The sequence below is a fragment of the Sinocyclocheilus grahami genome, unplaced genomic scaffold (assembly GCF_001515645.1).
Source record: "Sinocyclocheilus grahami isolate Dianchi unplaced genomic scaffold, SAMN03320097.WGS_v1.1 scaffold107.1, whole genome shotgun sequence".
Taxonomy (NCBI): domain Eukaryota; kingdom Metazoa; phylum Chordata; class Actinopteri; order Cypriniformes; family Cyprinidae; genus Sinocyclocheilus; species Sinocyclocheilus grahami.
This window is the reverse complement of record NW_015505286.1, coordinates 1,436,395-1,452,585: the sequence shown is the minus strand read 5'-3', so window position 1 is coordinate 1,452,585 and position 16,191 is coordinate 1,436,395. Positions and strand designations below refer to the sequence as shown.

General features: G+C 35.7%; 1 protein-coding gene across 1 annotated transcript; it reads left to right on the top strand.

Moving 5' to 3' along the window:
• The first annotated feature begins 10,464 nt into the window (after nucleotides 1-10,464).
• Nucleotides 10,465-16,056, top strand: LOC107588770 (ADP-ribosylation factor-like protein 3). Its single transcript, XM_016277006.1, has 6 exons — nucleotides 10,465-10,804; nucleotides 10,965-11,108; nucleotides 13,655-13,771; nucleotides 13,916-13,966; nucleotides 15,215-15,400; nucleotides 15,484-16,056. The coding sequence occupies exons 1-6, from the start codon at nucleotides 10,787-10,789 to the stop codon at nucleotides 15,529-15,531; spliced, it is 564 nt and encodes a 187-aa protein (XP_016132492.1). The 5' UTR covers nucleotides 10,465-10,786; the 3' UTR covers nucleotides 15,532-16,056.
• Nucleotides 16,057-16,191: the final 135 nt, after the last annotated feature.

Here is a 16,191-nt window from a genome sequence, read left to right as displayed (position 1 = left end):
TCGTAAAGAGTTGCGTCGAGATAGGTTTGAGAACCCTCTAGTGATTTCATTGAAACTCAAGGTCCTCTGAATGAAAATGCACACAAAAATATCATCATATGGGGTGAATTCAGGTAAACTGGGACACTTTTTGGTATTGAGATGTGATGTACAATTATCATATAAATGCATATGTACAAATATATATACAGATAATATATTAAAAATGCATTATTATATATATATATATATATATATATATATATATATACAAATTTTTCAATATAAAAAAGTGTGACATTTTACATTATGGTTCTGACAGACATACAGTGTCATTAGGTCAACACACACTCAGTTATTTCAATTTGGCCCACATCCAAACTCAGAACTAGCTATAAATATTGTTGCGAAAAGCAAAAATCCAATTAAGATGAAAAAGAAGCAAGTTGGTATTCACAGTATTGAATAACTATACACTAAATATGACCCAGATATTTCCACCCCACTAGATGTATAACACAGGTAAGTAGTGAAAGAGAAATTTGGTACCTTTTCCTTGGATTGGACAGATGGTTTCTGTTGGTGGTGAGACAAAGAAATCTCCATGATGAAGCTGGTTGTGTGCTGGAGACCAATGAGGTAAAACAAAATCTCCGCTAGAACTTCTGGGCTCACAGAAACAACGTGTCACTGTGCAAACACCATAAAACACAACGCTGCTGGGTATAAAAGTCACTGAGAAGGAAAACACACTGATGCACATTCAGGCAACAATCATCGAGAGAAACCTGGGGATGACTGACCATCCGTCATATGGCAGACACAAACAAAATGCACAATTATCGAAAAAAATAATTGTTTGCATGTCTACATTTGGTCAATCCATCTCAAACACACTTTCCACAGGTGATCTGTTGAAATTCTGTCATCATCTTTAACCTCGTGCAATGCGAAGCTCAATAATCCAGGACTTTTTGCCCATGCAACACAAAAATAGTTATCAAAATGTACTCTTTTACGTACAATGGCAATGCATGGTAAATCCATCAACAGAATTTTAACTTCAAACCATTGCATTCAGCTAAAATATGAGTCCTCTATCCATAATATTCTTTCTCTAGTGAAAAAGTTGACTCGTCTAGATCAGGAGAGAGATATGCACAGATTAAGCACTGTTTCCAAGCAACAGTCCAAAACAGTTCTAAACAAATGTGTTAGTGGATTTTGATGTGAGAGGATAACAGGGGATGGACTTTTTCACTGAGGAAGCGTTATGATGGATTTTGGCCAGAGGCGACGGCTTAAAGTTAAAATGCTTTAATGATGGTTTTGTTTCTTATAAACTCATAGCTTGATGCTTCACAAGACTTTAATTGATCTACTGGAATCTTGTGGATTAATTTGTGGATTATTGTGATGTTTTATGGTCCCTGATGGGCCTTTTTAAGTATAGTAGCTCCTAAATAGAAACCTTCTTCTTGTATAACGATACTAACAGCAATTAGATCATGATCAGTCTTATAGACGTTCAAAGGTTTATTGTCAAATGGAGACTGGGATTTGTGTAGTGCTTTATGAAGATGTTTTTCATCACTATAGTGTCCAGCCAATCGTCCAAACTGCCCAAAGCAGGTCCAGACCAGAAAACCATCCAGAACCAGTTCTGTTTTGCGTCACCAAAGCTCCTTCTGTTCTGCGATGGCTGACACCTGTTCCTCTCAATTCATCAGTGCAGCAGTCCGTGAGGCCATAAGCCTGTTGACCCTCACACTCTCCATCTCTCTCACAGCTGGAGAGATGAGCTCAGCCAGCAACAAAGGCATTTGTGATCTTCTGTGTTTGAGGAGAAAGCAAATGTGGTAATTAATGACCCTTAACCAAACCGAAAGAAAGAGTTTGTCGTGATGTTCACATTTAGAGACTTGCACTAACAGACTTGGTTGTCACAACTCATCATAAGAAATACTGAATAATGAGTGAAAGTGTATTGATTTAGAATGACAGTGGTGTGTCATGGAACAGAGACACTCTTAAATAGGATACAGTCACATTATGAGCTTGGGACAACTTAGTGGAAATCACAGTTATGTTTATAAGAATAACCATAGAAAAAGGCACAAATGAGGAAAACTGTTGACATACAGTCTGAGTGTAAAACTATAAAAATGTGAATTATATAAATTTTGTTTGTTATCTTGTTACAAGTGTTTGCAAACTTCCTGAGGCCACGGATCCCCAAATATTATGATTCCCCTTGCGAAATATAAAATATAAAGTCTGCTATATGTTTGCAAGTAGAAAGACCTGTTTATACTGTAAAAACGAAACATATTATATGTGTAAAATAATATCGCTATAATATTTGATGTTTTCTTGGTGATAAATTGACAGTGTATCCTTTTTTAAATCCCCCATTTAAGTACTGTTAAGTAGATTGAAAAATCATTACTGAACATAAATTACTGAACATACTGTTCAGTTAAATTACTGAACACAAATATGAATGCCAGTTGAATGAAATAACTGATTTCATCACTTCAAACTGAAGAAAGCGGAATGACATTTTTTTTATTTAAAATGCATATGTACTATATATATATATATATATTTTTTTAATGATTATAACCTACCTTTCAAATGTTTGGGGTTGGTATGAATCTTTAAATGTTTTCTTATATATTTTCTTATTTTCTACTGTCTTCTATTTTAATATATTTTAAAATGTAATTTATTCCTATGATGGTAAAGCTGAATTTTCAGCATCATTACTCCAGTCTCTAGTATCACATGATCTTTTAGAAATCATTCTAATATGCTGATTTGCTATATATATAGTGATACTTTTTTCCAGGATTCTTTGATGAATAGAAAGTTTATGATCTTTTAGAAATCATTCTAATATGCTGATTTGCTGCTCAAGAAACACTTATTCTTATTATCAAAGTTAAAAACATTTGTGCTGCTTAATATTTTCATATTGATAGTGATACTTTTTTCCAGGATTCTTTGATGAATCGAAAGTTCGAAAGAAGAGAACTTATTTGAAACAGAAATACTTTCTAACATTATAAATGTCACTTTAGATCATTTGCATGTGTCATCGCTGAATAAAAGTGATGACTGAGACTATTTTTTGCTTTAACTTTTACACATGCTTCATAGCACCTCCTTCCAGCCTCAATTTAAGAGCTTAAAAAAGTACAGTGTGTGACAATGTCAAGATCTCTTCTGAAACTAAACTTCTGCTCAGGACATAAATCTAAGAATCAGGAGAACAAACATCTATATTTGCTTTGACTCTAATATATATGCTGTTGGAGAGAAAATATATTAATGAGATCTCATTTGTGATTTTATATTTTCCTAAGGGATCAATTAAGCTTAGTAAGTCAACACATACAGTATATGTGACTAGTAGGCTAATGTAATCATGAAGACTGAAATTAATATAAATATTGCTAATGATGTTGCTATAATTAACATGCTCTAGACTGTTGGAAATGTCAGAGATGCCAACTATCTTCATAGAATGAGTAATAACTTTCAAATTTTAACTCAAACTTGATGATGGGCAATAAATGCAGCAGAAGAGAAGTTGCTCCATGCTAGGTTAACATCTTTGGAGGAGATAGTTGGTCATTCAGTAATTGGTTCCTAATCCTTCAGAATATTACGGAATCCCTACAAGAGCAAACAGCCAACAATAGAGTGCAGTACGTCTGCAGAGCAGTGATAAGCTGCTGATCGAGGTGCACCAGGAAACTTCTCCATTGTGAGTCTGGATTCTGAATGCTCTGTGGATAGAGATGCTCCCTATTGCGTTCATTAACAGGGAGAAAGGAACATTGTGGCTCTTTGGAATAATACAAAGGGAGGGAAGGACCATTTCTAATCCGGGGGAAGTATTCCTGCAAGGGAAAGATGAAGTATTGATGTTGGCCTCTATTATACTGCTATGGAAAAAGATCTGAAGCCTTATCTGCCTGCCTGTATCTACTGAGGTCTTATGTAGTAACGGAAAGTAGCTTTAAAGGGGTCAGGAACTGAGAAATCAAATTTCCTTTGATCTTCTGACAAATAACAGGTCAATGTACTATAAAAACATCCTCTAAGTTTCAGAACTCAAAACTTTCTCGTTAGTTTAAAAACCTCTTTGAGTGAAACCAAGCTCAGAAAACAACTCATTTTGGAATGTGTCACTTTATGATGTAATAGTGTGGCTAAGTATGAATGCTGCCCGACTACAAAAACAGACCCTTCTGCAGAGAGGCTCAAAAACAGGATATAAAATAGCCTATTACTTCTAAATTATGTTTTGTTTATGTAAAATCACACTACCATTGTAAGTGAACCTCATAGAACATTATAAAATAATAATTAAAAAATGAAGTTCATGACCCCTTTAAAGATTTAATATGAAGTAGGATCTTGGAATAAAGACTCTCTATTTCAAGCACTGTAAGAGAACTAAATATACAGGAATGATAATTGTTTCTTGACATTGTAACTAGTGGAATAATTACAGCGTTTTTTTGGTTTACTTCAATTAAGAATTATTATTTGGCAGTTAAACAGAAACTACAGACACAAAAATTATACAAAATAACTTTTACACTAGTGTTTTGGTAAGAATGGCAAGCCATTCACCCAAGCTATAACTGTCATGTTGCAGTCACATGAAACTGTGATGAAACTTTTTACTAGCGACTGTCCAGGTTTACAGTTATTAAGATTTTAGATTTATATTTTTAATATTCATATTATTTTTTATGCATCCCCCATTTTCTGCTTTCTTATTTGGGCTGGGTAAAAAAATATCGATATCTCCATATTAATCGATTCTCATTTTATGGAATGACATCGATTCTTAAAGGGTTAGTTCACCCAAAAATGAAAATTAGCCCATAAATTAGTCACCCTCAAGTCATCCTAGGTGTATATGACTTTCTTCTTTCAGACGAATCCAGTTGGAGGTATACAAAAATTGTCTTTGATCTTTCAAGCTGTTTCATGGCACTCAGCGGGTGTTGCATGTGTCCGTCCAAAAGAAGTTAAATAAAAAGTGCCCATCCATAAAAAAATGTCTCCCATGGCTCCGGGGGGTGAACAAAGGCCTTCTGTAGCGAATCGATGCGTTTTTGTAAGATTCAAAACGTAATAATCACTTTAATCTAGCTTGCACTCAATGTTGTAACCGATATAAGCCAAGAGAAGACTGGTTTTCCTTTTCTAAAGTAAGGAAACTTTGCTTCCTTTGCTCCTGTTAACAAACGTTGGTTTTCACTAGACTCACCAGCGCATGTGCAACGCTGAACTCATACGTCATCCGCCCGGAGCAGCTTCTGTGTAGGACTGTCGGTGCAAGCTACATTAAAGTGGTTATTACGTTTTGAATATGGATATTTTTCTTACAAAAACGCATCGATTCGCTACAGAAGGCCTTTGTTCACCACCCGGAGACATGTGAGACACTTTTTTTATGGATGGGCACTTTTTATTTAACTTCTTTTGGACTGATGCATGCAACACCCGCTGAGTGCCATGAAACAGCTTTTTAATATACCTCCGACTGGATTCGTCTGAAAGAAGAAAGTCATATACACCTAGGATGACTTGAGGGTGAGTAATTCATGGACTAATTTTCATTTTTGGGCGAACTAACCCTTCAAATCCCAAGAATCGATTATTCTATCCTGTTATTGGATGGAACATTGAAGCACAACTCCCATCCAATATATCGGAATAAGCATTGTGCTTTGATACTTTTAATATGAAACAAAGTCTCAGATTTCAAATTCTGTCCATTGTATTGCAGTATTCAAACAATAAATGCCGTTTTGGCGCTGTTTAATGTGGAGTGACAGATTGCTGTAGCGCCTCAGTTCAACAGACGCAGCAGCGCGTAGCCAGTGTTGAGGAGTAACTAGTTACATGTATTTTAATTACAAAATAAATGTAACTATAATCAGTTACAGTTACTAAGAAAAAATGTGTAATTAAATTACAGTTACTTATGAAAATGTTAACGATTACAAACGGGGTTACATTTGAATATTTACACACATCCACATACAGATTTAATTGAGTTCTTTCCCAAATTGCTCTGACTACTCTAAAATATGAGACATATGGCCTATGATTTCCACGATGAGGAAAACACGGACTGGTTGGAATTCCTATAACACGGAATGTCACGGAATATGCAACATTTGGACGAATAAATCAAAAGTAGGTCAGTACACTTGAATCAAAATGCGATAAGGACTAGGGTCTGTAATATATGAATCGTGCACGTTCTGCGTGTCTCTGTGGAAATCAGGCGCGGACTGGTCATCGGGAGAACCGGGACAATTCCCGGTGGCTTGGCAGCAGGGGCGTGTCTACGTGGTGGCCAGGGGTGGTGCTGACCCCAGGTGCCCCCCTACCAGATGTCTTGCGATAGGCTTGTTTGTAGTAAATTTCTAACTGCATCTGGCAGTGGCGGATCCTGGCATGTGTAGGCACGCGATCCATGTGCGCGAGGACAAATCTCTCCACTCCCAAGCGGATTTCCTTCACTCACACAAAACTGGACGTGTGCTTTTAAATATTGTTCTTTTATGAATTGGCTGTGCTCTGTCACTGTCTCTGTCACTCTTTGTTTAATGAGTGTGCTAGGGCAGACATCAACACAACCCTTACGGAAATTAACAATGATTTTACCTAACCATGGTAACCACAAATTATTAACCATGGTTTTGGCTACACTAACCATAGTTTACCATGGAATTTGTAGTAAAAATAAAGACAAATGGTAATCCATGTGCCAAAAAAAAAACATGGTTCGGCCTACTGTAGCCTACTAAAAAAATTCAAAAGCATTGTTAGATACAGTATTTCCTGCAGTTATTTCAAAAAACAGTATCAGTAAACTATTTCTTATGATTTTAAATCTGCATTGAACTTCAGATCAATCTCAAAATAAAAGGCGATACTAAAGTCTGATTTTGTGGAGGATGTGTTAAAATTTTATCATCTTAATTCAAGTGATGAAGGATTTTGAAAGTCTGACAGTATCATTGTTGAGCACTACTGTATAAGGTTAACCCTGAATGGTGTAAATGTTTGAAAATGATTAACAGTTGAAAACATTCATTAGAAATTTAGAAAAGTAATCAAAAAGTAATCAAAAGTAATCAGTTACATTACTTTAATAAAGTAATTGAAGAAGTTACACTACTATTACATTTTAAATAGGGTAACTTGTAATCTGTAACCTATTACATTTCCAAAGTAACCTTCCCAACACTGAAACGACTTGAAACGATTATCTGGTTATTACGTTTTGAATATGGATATTTTTCTTACAAAAACGCATCGATTCGCTACAGAAGGCCTTTGTTCACCACCCGGAGACGTGTGAGACACTTTTTTTATGGATGGGCACTTTTTATTTAACTTCTTTTGGACTGATGCATGCAACACCCGCTGAGTGCCATGAAACAGCTTTTTAATATACCTCCGACTGGATTCGTCTGAAAGAAGAAAGTCATATACACCTAGGATGACTTGAGGGTGAGTAATTCATGGACTAATTTTCATTTTTGGGCGAACTAACCCTTCAAATCCCAAGAATCGATTATTCTATCCTGTTATTGGATGGAACATTGAAGCACAACTCCCATCCAATATATCGGAATAAGCATTGTGCTTTGATACTTTTAATATGAAACAAAGTCTCAGATTTCAAATTCTGTCCATTGTATTGCAGTATTCAAACAATAAATGCCGTTTTGGCGCTGTTTAATGTGGAGTGACAGATTGCTGTAGCGCCTCAGTTCAACAGACGCAGCAGCGCGTAGCCAGTGTTGAGGAGTAACTAGTTACATGTATTTTAATTACAAAATAAATGTAACTATAATCAGTTACAGTTACTAAGAAAAAATGTGTAATTAAATTACAGTTACTTATGAAAATGTTAACGATTACAAACGGGGTTACATTTGAATATTTACACACATCCACATACAGATTTAATTGAGTTCTTTCCCAAATTGCTCTGACTACTCTAAAATATGAGACATATGGCCTATGATTTCCACGATGAGGAAAACACGGACTGGTTGGAATTCCTATAACACGGAATGTCACGGAATATGCAACATTTGGACGAATAAATCAAAAGTAGGTCAGTACACTTGAATCAAAATGCGATAAGGACTAGGGTCTGTAATATATGAATCGTGCACGTTCTGCGTGTCTCTGTGGAAATCAGGCGCGGACTGGTCATCGGGAGAACCGGGACAATTCCCGGTGGCTTGGCAGCAGGGGCGTGTCTACGTGGTGGCCAGGGGTGGTGCTGACCCCAGGTGCCCCCCTACCAGATGTCTTGCGATAGGCTTGTTTGTAGTAAATTTCTAACTGCATCTGGCAGTGGCGGATCCTGGCATGTGTAGGCACGCGATCCATGTGCGCGAGGACAAATCTCTCCACTCCCAAGCGGATTTCCTTCACTCACACAAAACTGGACGTGTGCTTTTAAATATTGTTCTTTTATGAATTGGCTGTGCTCTGTCACTGTCTCTGTCACTCTTTGTTTAATGAGTGTGCTAGGGCAGACATCAACACAACCCTTACGGAAATTAACAATGATTTTACCTAACCATGGTAACCACAAATTATTAACCATGGTTTTGGCTACACTAACCATAGTTTACCATGGAATTTGTAGTAAAAATAAAGACAAATGGTAATCCATGTGCCAAAAAAAAAACATGGTTCGGCCTACTGTAGCCTACTAAAAAAATTCAAAAGCATTGTTAGATACAGTATTTCCTGCAGTTATTTCAAAAAACAGTATCAGTAAACTATTTCTTATGATTTTAAATCTGCATTGAACTTCAGATCAATCTCAAAATAAAAGGCGATACTAAAGTCTGATTTTGTGGAGGATGTGTTAAAATTTTATCATCTTAATTCAAGTGATGAAGGATTTTGAAAGTCTGACAGTATCATTGTTGAGCACTACTGTATAAGGTTAACCCTGAATGGTGTAAATGTTTGAAAATGATTAACAGTTGAAAACATTCATTAGAAATTTAGTAATCAAAAAGTAATCAAAAGTAATCAGTTACATTACTTTAATAAAGTAATTGAAGAAGTTACACTACTATTACATTTTAAATAGGGTAACTTGTAATCTGTAACCTATTACATTTCCAAAGTAACCTTCCCAACACTGAAACGACTTGAAACGATTATCTCCTCCACATTAATACCAGTTTCAGCACAAAATAAACATGACTAAATATCCGAAGGGAAGTTAAAAGAAAGTGTACAACTCTTGTACAAGAGTACAAGTATCCTGTCTCGTAATCGCTAAATCAGTGTTTCAGCAATGTAAAGATGTCAATATAACAGCTTGTTAACAATTCATGTAACATCACATTTACCTCAGAAAAACATATTCGGTGACCATAAACTCATTAGTCACCTAGAAAAATAAACTATGGAGAGGGGCATTTTGCTAAATATATGCACCATATAACTTATTCATTATAAATTGTTCTTCAATGTTTAATTTATGTTTGAATAAATCCATCAAGTTTTTATGACAGCCACCATTGTTTATATTTCAAAAAAACAAATTGAAGTAGAAATATTATTATGTAATTGTAACTTTATTATTTTAAAAACTTCATTAAGTGTAATTTTAACAAATCCGTCAATTTTAACCTTCAATATTATAGTAATGTAGTACCAACTGACTCTCATGTATATTTTACAGCATTAGTTGAAAGATTTTTTTCCTTCAGAAAATTTGGCATGTACTGGACCTGATATACTATGTATCCAAAATAATCGATATTGAATCGAATCGAATCAAATCAAATTGGTAATCGAATCGAATCGCAAGCTTGTGAACGAGAATTGAATCGAATCGTGAAATTTGTGTCAAAACCCAGCCCTAATTCTTATTCAAATGAAAATATAAAAATAATACAATTAAAATATAAAAATAGATATTTTTAACTAATAAGCATAAAAAGAATATATCAGTTTTGTGTCAGGCATTTAACAAAAAACCCATTCAAAAACCTCACTGACTTCAGGACAATGAAACCGAAAGTGCTGAAATTCTAACTCATTTCTAGGTTTCAGCCTACAAAAGTACATCATCCCTGCAGCACTCTATTAGACAACCCGAATCCCTTGATCCCCACCCTAACACTGTTCCCTTACCTCACATTACACCATTTCAAATATAAACACTACTGCCCTCTGCTGCTTGGGAGAGGTATTGTGAAGCTGCATTCACTTCAATAACAAGTAGTATCTCATTCTCATGGCATGAGATCTTGTTTAGTTTGTTTGTTCTTGTAACTTGTTGGTTCAGAAAACAACAAGTGAGATGTGAGGGCCAACCAAGCTTAGAGGAAAGGGAAACGTGTCAGAGACCTGTCCTGAAGCAGGTGGGGGTTAAGGATAATCCAGGTAAGTCTTTAATGCTGGAGATGTGCTGGAGGAGACGAGTGGAGGGGAGGTATGCGGAGAGATTGCTAATTGTGGCCTGCTAATCCAACCCCTCCTCCACTTTCACCCACCTCCACATCCTCCCCTATGTCACATTCGAGGAAGGCCAGGCACATATTGAAGGAAAGGTACTGCTCCCTGTGAAGTGAAAGCCAAGTATTTTGAGGGAAGAGGATCCAAGAAAAAGTGGACGATAAGAAAACCAAATGCTTACTTGGATATTTCCTGCATAGAATGTAGCTGCGCCTTTTCATCTCTCTCCACATCCTCTTCCTACCACAAAATTCACGGCACTATGGGAGAAGTCCAAAAGGTAAGTGTTTCAAGCTGCTTGAGGGGCCTATTTGGATCAAAGAATAGTTTATTCATGTTATACACATCATTGTGATGGATTGGAGATTCCATGGATGTATACCTGAAACTTAAAATGAAACTTTAATTCGATATTTTATGTACAAATGTTTGTTTTCAAGGGTTTGTTTTCAGTCATTGAGAAGCTAAAAGGCACTACAGAGCAAGAGCTGCGGATAGTCCTTCTTGGTCTTGATAACGCTGGAAAAACCACTTTGTTAAAACAACTCGCCTCAGAAGATGTGAACACCATCACTCCAACTCAGGTGAGAAGAGCAGCCGCTAGAGGCTTTCAGTGCACTACATTTTTTACAGTTTGCTCTTGCACTTACTTAATATGCTTGTTCAAAAAAAGTGTTACTTTGACAATCAGGACACATGTGGTCATGAAAGCAGCACAGACCTTTGCCATTCCAGAATGTACATTTACTCTTTAATCATGTGTTATGGATGGCAAAAACATGTCTCATGAATAATTCAGCCTAATTTGCTGAGGCTGTTGAAAGGTGTGAAGTTATTAGCTGGTGTGGAATGTTAACACATTTCTTGTGCTTTTCTAATGTTTAACAAATTCAGTAGAAATATTCTCAGATATTCTCCTTTGACACTTCAGTTCAGTTTCATTAACACTTCAGTTTAGATACCATACAGACTTGGAAAAGAGAGCGGTTTGCTACTTGATGGCAGTTACTATCCAAAAAATATGTACTGTTGAGAGGTCAGCGATAGAGCACGCCATCACTGTGTGTATTAGTGCTAGTTATTAGCATTAAGTCAGCCATAGAGATAACACATTTGACAAAAAAAGTCTCTCATTTCATTTTATAAATGTCTGAATTCATGTATCATTAATTGACAGTATATTCAATTTGTAGAGTGGCTGCAATTGATGGCTGTTAACACAATATTTAGCATGAATTCTTTTGGACTCCGCTGCGCACATCTTGCTACTAGTTGGTAGACCATTACTTCATTACTTAAAATATCCTGGGACCTAGATGTAATGTGAGACTATTTGTTGTTTAGCATGTGTTTTGTTAACAGACATGATGCTGCAGCCAGTTAAAGCTGTAAAGAGCGGAGGCCTGTGGGGAGAGAAGATCCTCTCTAAGAATAGCACCACTACAGTGTCTTTAATCCCACGGTTAAAGATTACTTAACCATAAAGTCTCAGTAGTTGGAGGCTGCTCAGGGGCAGGATAAATTTAGACTAGGAGAGTTTAAATACATTGTGCCTCTGTCTGTGGTGTTGTTAGGATTGTGACCTAATCAAGCCATCATTATGGAAGCCTGTTTCTGCTCCATGGTAAATAAATAAATACAAAAATAAGAAGGTAACTATGAGATAAAGTTTCAAATAAGAAGTACTTAATATAAGAAGTCGTCACACTATGAGATATACTGTATATAGTTTCAACTATGAGATATAAAGATGCATTATGTGACTTAAGCCACAGTTGGGATATATAAAGTCACAATTAGGAGATTCACGGTTGTGATATATAAAGTCACACTGGGAGGTTTAAGTCAATGTGAAATATATAAAGTCACAATTGTGAGATTCAAAGTCACACTGTGAGGTTTAAAGTCACTGTTATGAGATATCAAGCCATAACTGAGACAAAGTCACAATTGTGAGAATTAAATTTACAATTGTGATATATAGTCACAATTGTGAGATTTGTGTCACATTGTGAGATAGATAATATGAAGGTGGAGGTTTAAGTCAATGTGAAATATATAAAGTCACAATTGTGAGATTCAAAGTCACACTGTGAGGTTTAAAGTCACTGTTATGAGATATCAAGTCACAATCAAGTTAAATCTCACAATTGTGAGATTTAAAGTCACACTGTTAAATTTAAAGCCATAGGTGTGAGATATCAAGTCACAATTGTGAAATTTAAATTCACAACTGAAATATAGTCACAATTGTGAGATTTAATGTCACATTGTGAGAAGTTGAAATTGTGAGATATGAAGTAACTGTTACAAGATATCAAGTCACAGTTGCGAGTTTCTAAATTCACAACTGTGATATATAGTCACAATCGTGAGATTTAAAGTCACATTGACAGATTTAAGTTACAATTCTGGACAGAGTCACGATTGTGAGATTTAAAGTCACAAGTATGATAGTATGAAAGTCAAAATTATGAGAATTAAAGTTACAATTGTGAGATTTAAAGTCACAAGTATGAAAGTATGAAAGTCAAAATTATGAGAATTAAAGTTACAATTGTGAGATTTAAAGTCACAAGTATGAAAGTATGAAAGTCAAAATTATGAGAATTAAAGTTACAATCGTGAGATTTAAAGTCACAAGTATGAAAGTATGAAAGTCAAAATTATGAGAATTAAAGTTACAATTGTGAGATTTAAAGTCACTTTGGGAAAGTTAAGTTACAATGTGAGATAAATTCACAACTGTGAGATTTATTTCTCCCATTATGATTTTAAAGAGATATAAAGTTACAATTACAAGATTTCAAGTCACTATGTAACATATGTAAAGTCACAAATGTGCGATACAAAGTCACTTTAACTTCATAAATCACAGAAATTATTAAAAAAAATACACTTTGAGATGTACACAATTTAATTAATAGTAAAATTTCATCAAATTGAATTTAATAATCCTTACGTAATTTTTATTTAATAATTGATTAAGGATAGTTAATCTAAATTAAAATATGTAAGGATTATTCCATTCAATTTGATGGAGATTTACTATTAATTAAATTGCATAAGCTTCCTCTTTTTTTTTTGAGTGTAACCACAGCTGTATCATGTGCTAATTTTGTTCTTTCAGGGTTTCAACATTAAAAGTGTGACCTGCGATAGCATGAAGCTGAATGTGTGGGACATTGGAGGACAGAGGAAGATTCGACCATTCTGGAAGAAGTACCTGGAGAACACAGATTTATTGGTATGACAGCAGTTAACTTTCTCAATGACATTGACCATGTTGTGAGAGCATTTACAGTCACATATCTAATTACATTTCTGTTTTGTGTATCAGTCAAAAAGCTTTTATCTCTTTAATAGTCCATTTTCTCTCTCCCTTTTTTAGATTTATGTGATTGACAGTGCAGACAAAAAGCGATTTGAGGAAACAGGACTGGTAAGACTACACAGAATCAATCTGTGACAATCACAGCTTCTCCTCTTTTTTTCTTGAAAAGCATTTTATCTGATATAATGATATGTCAAGCAATCTGCCTCTAATTTCTTTCACTTGTAATGCGCTAGATAGCTTTTGTCTCAAGACTCAAATGAAACAGCTGCCAGCACAGATCAAAGGAGATCTCATTCTATGCATCTATGGGTGATTTCTAAATTAGATGATTTTAATGGAAAATGTTTTCAAAACAACCGTTCTGGTTTTAAAGGATACATTTGAATAGCTGTCAACTTTTTTTGTGCATTATTAATTAGTTGCTTAATTTGAAGAGTGTTGAAATGCTAGTCATTTGCCCGAGTTACATTATTTTGGACTTGTCCCGTAACAAAATTTTGAGCTTCCCCTCTATAAATACATGAGAAGTGACAGGGTGGGAAACACATTTCCATCAGGCCAACAAAATGAGAGTTTGAAGATTTAAAAAAAAAAAAAAAAAAAAAGTATTAATTTTAAGATACCTTTATTAATGTATATTAAATACAGTTGGAAGAATTCCTATTTTTTTTAAAGGATTCATTCACAAATGAAAATTCTGTCATCATTTACTCTCTCTCAAGTTGTGCCAAACCTTTATAAATTTCTTTCTTCTGCTAAACACAAAAGATTATATTTTTAAGAATGTGGGTAACTAAACAGTTCTGGTACCCATTGCCTTTTTAAAGGGCATAGTCTTGGGTTAAATCCTTAGTATACACATTATACGGCATCCTTAGTATACACATTATACGGCATTTGGGGGCAGTCGTGGCCTAATGGTTAGAGAGTCGAACTTGTAACCGGGTTCGAGTCTCAGGTTCTGCAGGAATTGTTGGTGGGGGGAGTGAATAACCAGCGCTCTCTTCCACCCTCAATACCACGACTGATGTGAGACCCTTGAGCAAGGCACTGAACCCCCAACTGCCCAACATTCAGAAATATGGCTGCCCACTGCTCCGGGGTGTGTGTTCACGCTGTGTGTGTGTTCACTACTGTGTGTGTGCACTTGGATGGGTTAAATGCAGAGCACAAATTCCGAGTATGGGTTGGCCACATCACCACATGTCACTTCACTACTTGGCCAAACGTCACTTCACTCACTCAACCATAGTATAGGCCAAATAGTATATGAATTGGGATTCACATATGCTAACCTCGATGTGGTACTGATTACACTCTTTTTAAATCCTCTGTGTTGACCTTCTTCGCCAGGAGCTCTCGGAACTCATCGATGAGGAGAACCTGAAGGGTGTGCCATTGCTCATCTTTGCCAATAAACAGGACCTGACCACAGCCTCTCCGGCCAGTGAGATCGCAGAGGGCCTCAACCTGCACACGTACCGGGACAGAGAGTGGCAGATCCAGGCCTGTTCTGCCGTATCTGGGGAGGGTGTACAGGTTTGTAAATATATAGTCAATTTATTTCAATTTTACCCTTATGGGAATGGTTTAAGACATTTTTTTTTTCTTTTTTCTTTCAGGATGGCATGAACTGGATCAGTAACAATATTGTAAATAAGAAAAAATGAATCTGCTCACTTCCAAGTGTTATTTTGTACAATTGCTCTGATTCTTCTGTTAATGTAAACCACGTATAAAATATTTACTTCAGAAAACTCTTTTTGTAATTATATTAATGATCTTTCTTCCTGTTTGTAAATTGGCTGCCAAGAGAGACTGGCAGGAAAACAACAAAACAAATCATTTTTACCTCTCTTATCTCTTATGCTCTTACAGAGAGTTTTTGTTGCTCTCAGACTAGACAAGCTTTCTTTCAAATCTGTAAATCATGCTTTCGCTGTCACGTTTTTGAGAAATATGACATACCAGGGCATAAATAATGCACACAAGCGAGATTTGCAGCCTAAAATAAGGAAGTGTATCTATCAAAAATATATATAGTCTTCTTAAGCTGTTTTGATAGTTGTCACACCGGAGAATTATCTTTAACAGAGCAGAACTCTTGTACTTTGTGTAAGATGATATGTGTAGTTTTTTGGGGGGTTTTGTCTCAGTATGACTGGATTTGCTTGTTTCTATGAACATCCTGTGTGGACATCATGTGTATGATTATATGAAATTAAATTGTGAAATTAAATTGTCTCTAGTTGTTAAGATTATCTTTGATTCTAATTCAAACAAGATCCTAGACTAGTTATTTACCAAGTTTTCCAACATTTTTGGAAGAT

Bases quoted from the DNA above. Each gene is read 5' to 3' on its own strand.
- LOC107588770 (XM_016277006.1), top strand. The intron at 13,967-15,214 runs GTAAGACTACAC...CTTCTTCGCCAG, and splicing joins GATTTGAGGAAACAGGACTG to GAGCTCTCGGAACTCATCGA. The intron at 15,401-15,483 runs GTTTGTAAATAT...TTTTTCTTTCAG, and splicing joins TATCTGGGGAGGGTGTACAG to GATGGCATGAACTGGATCAG.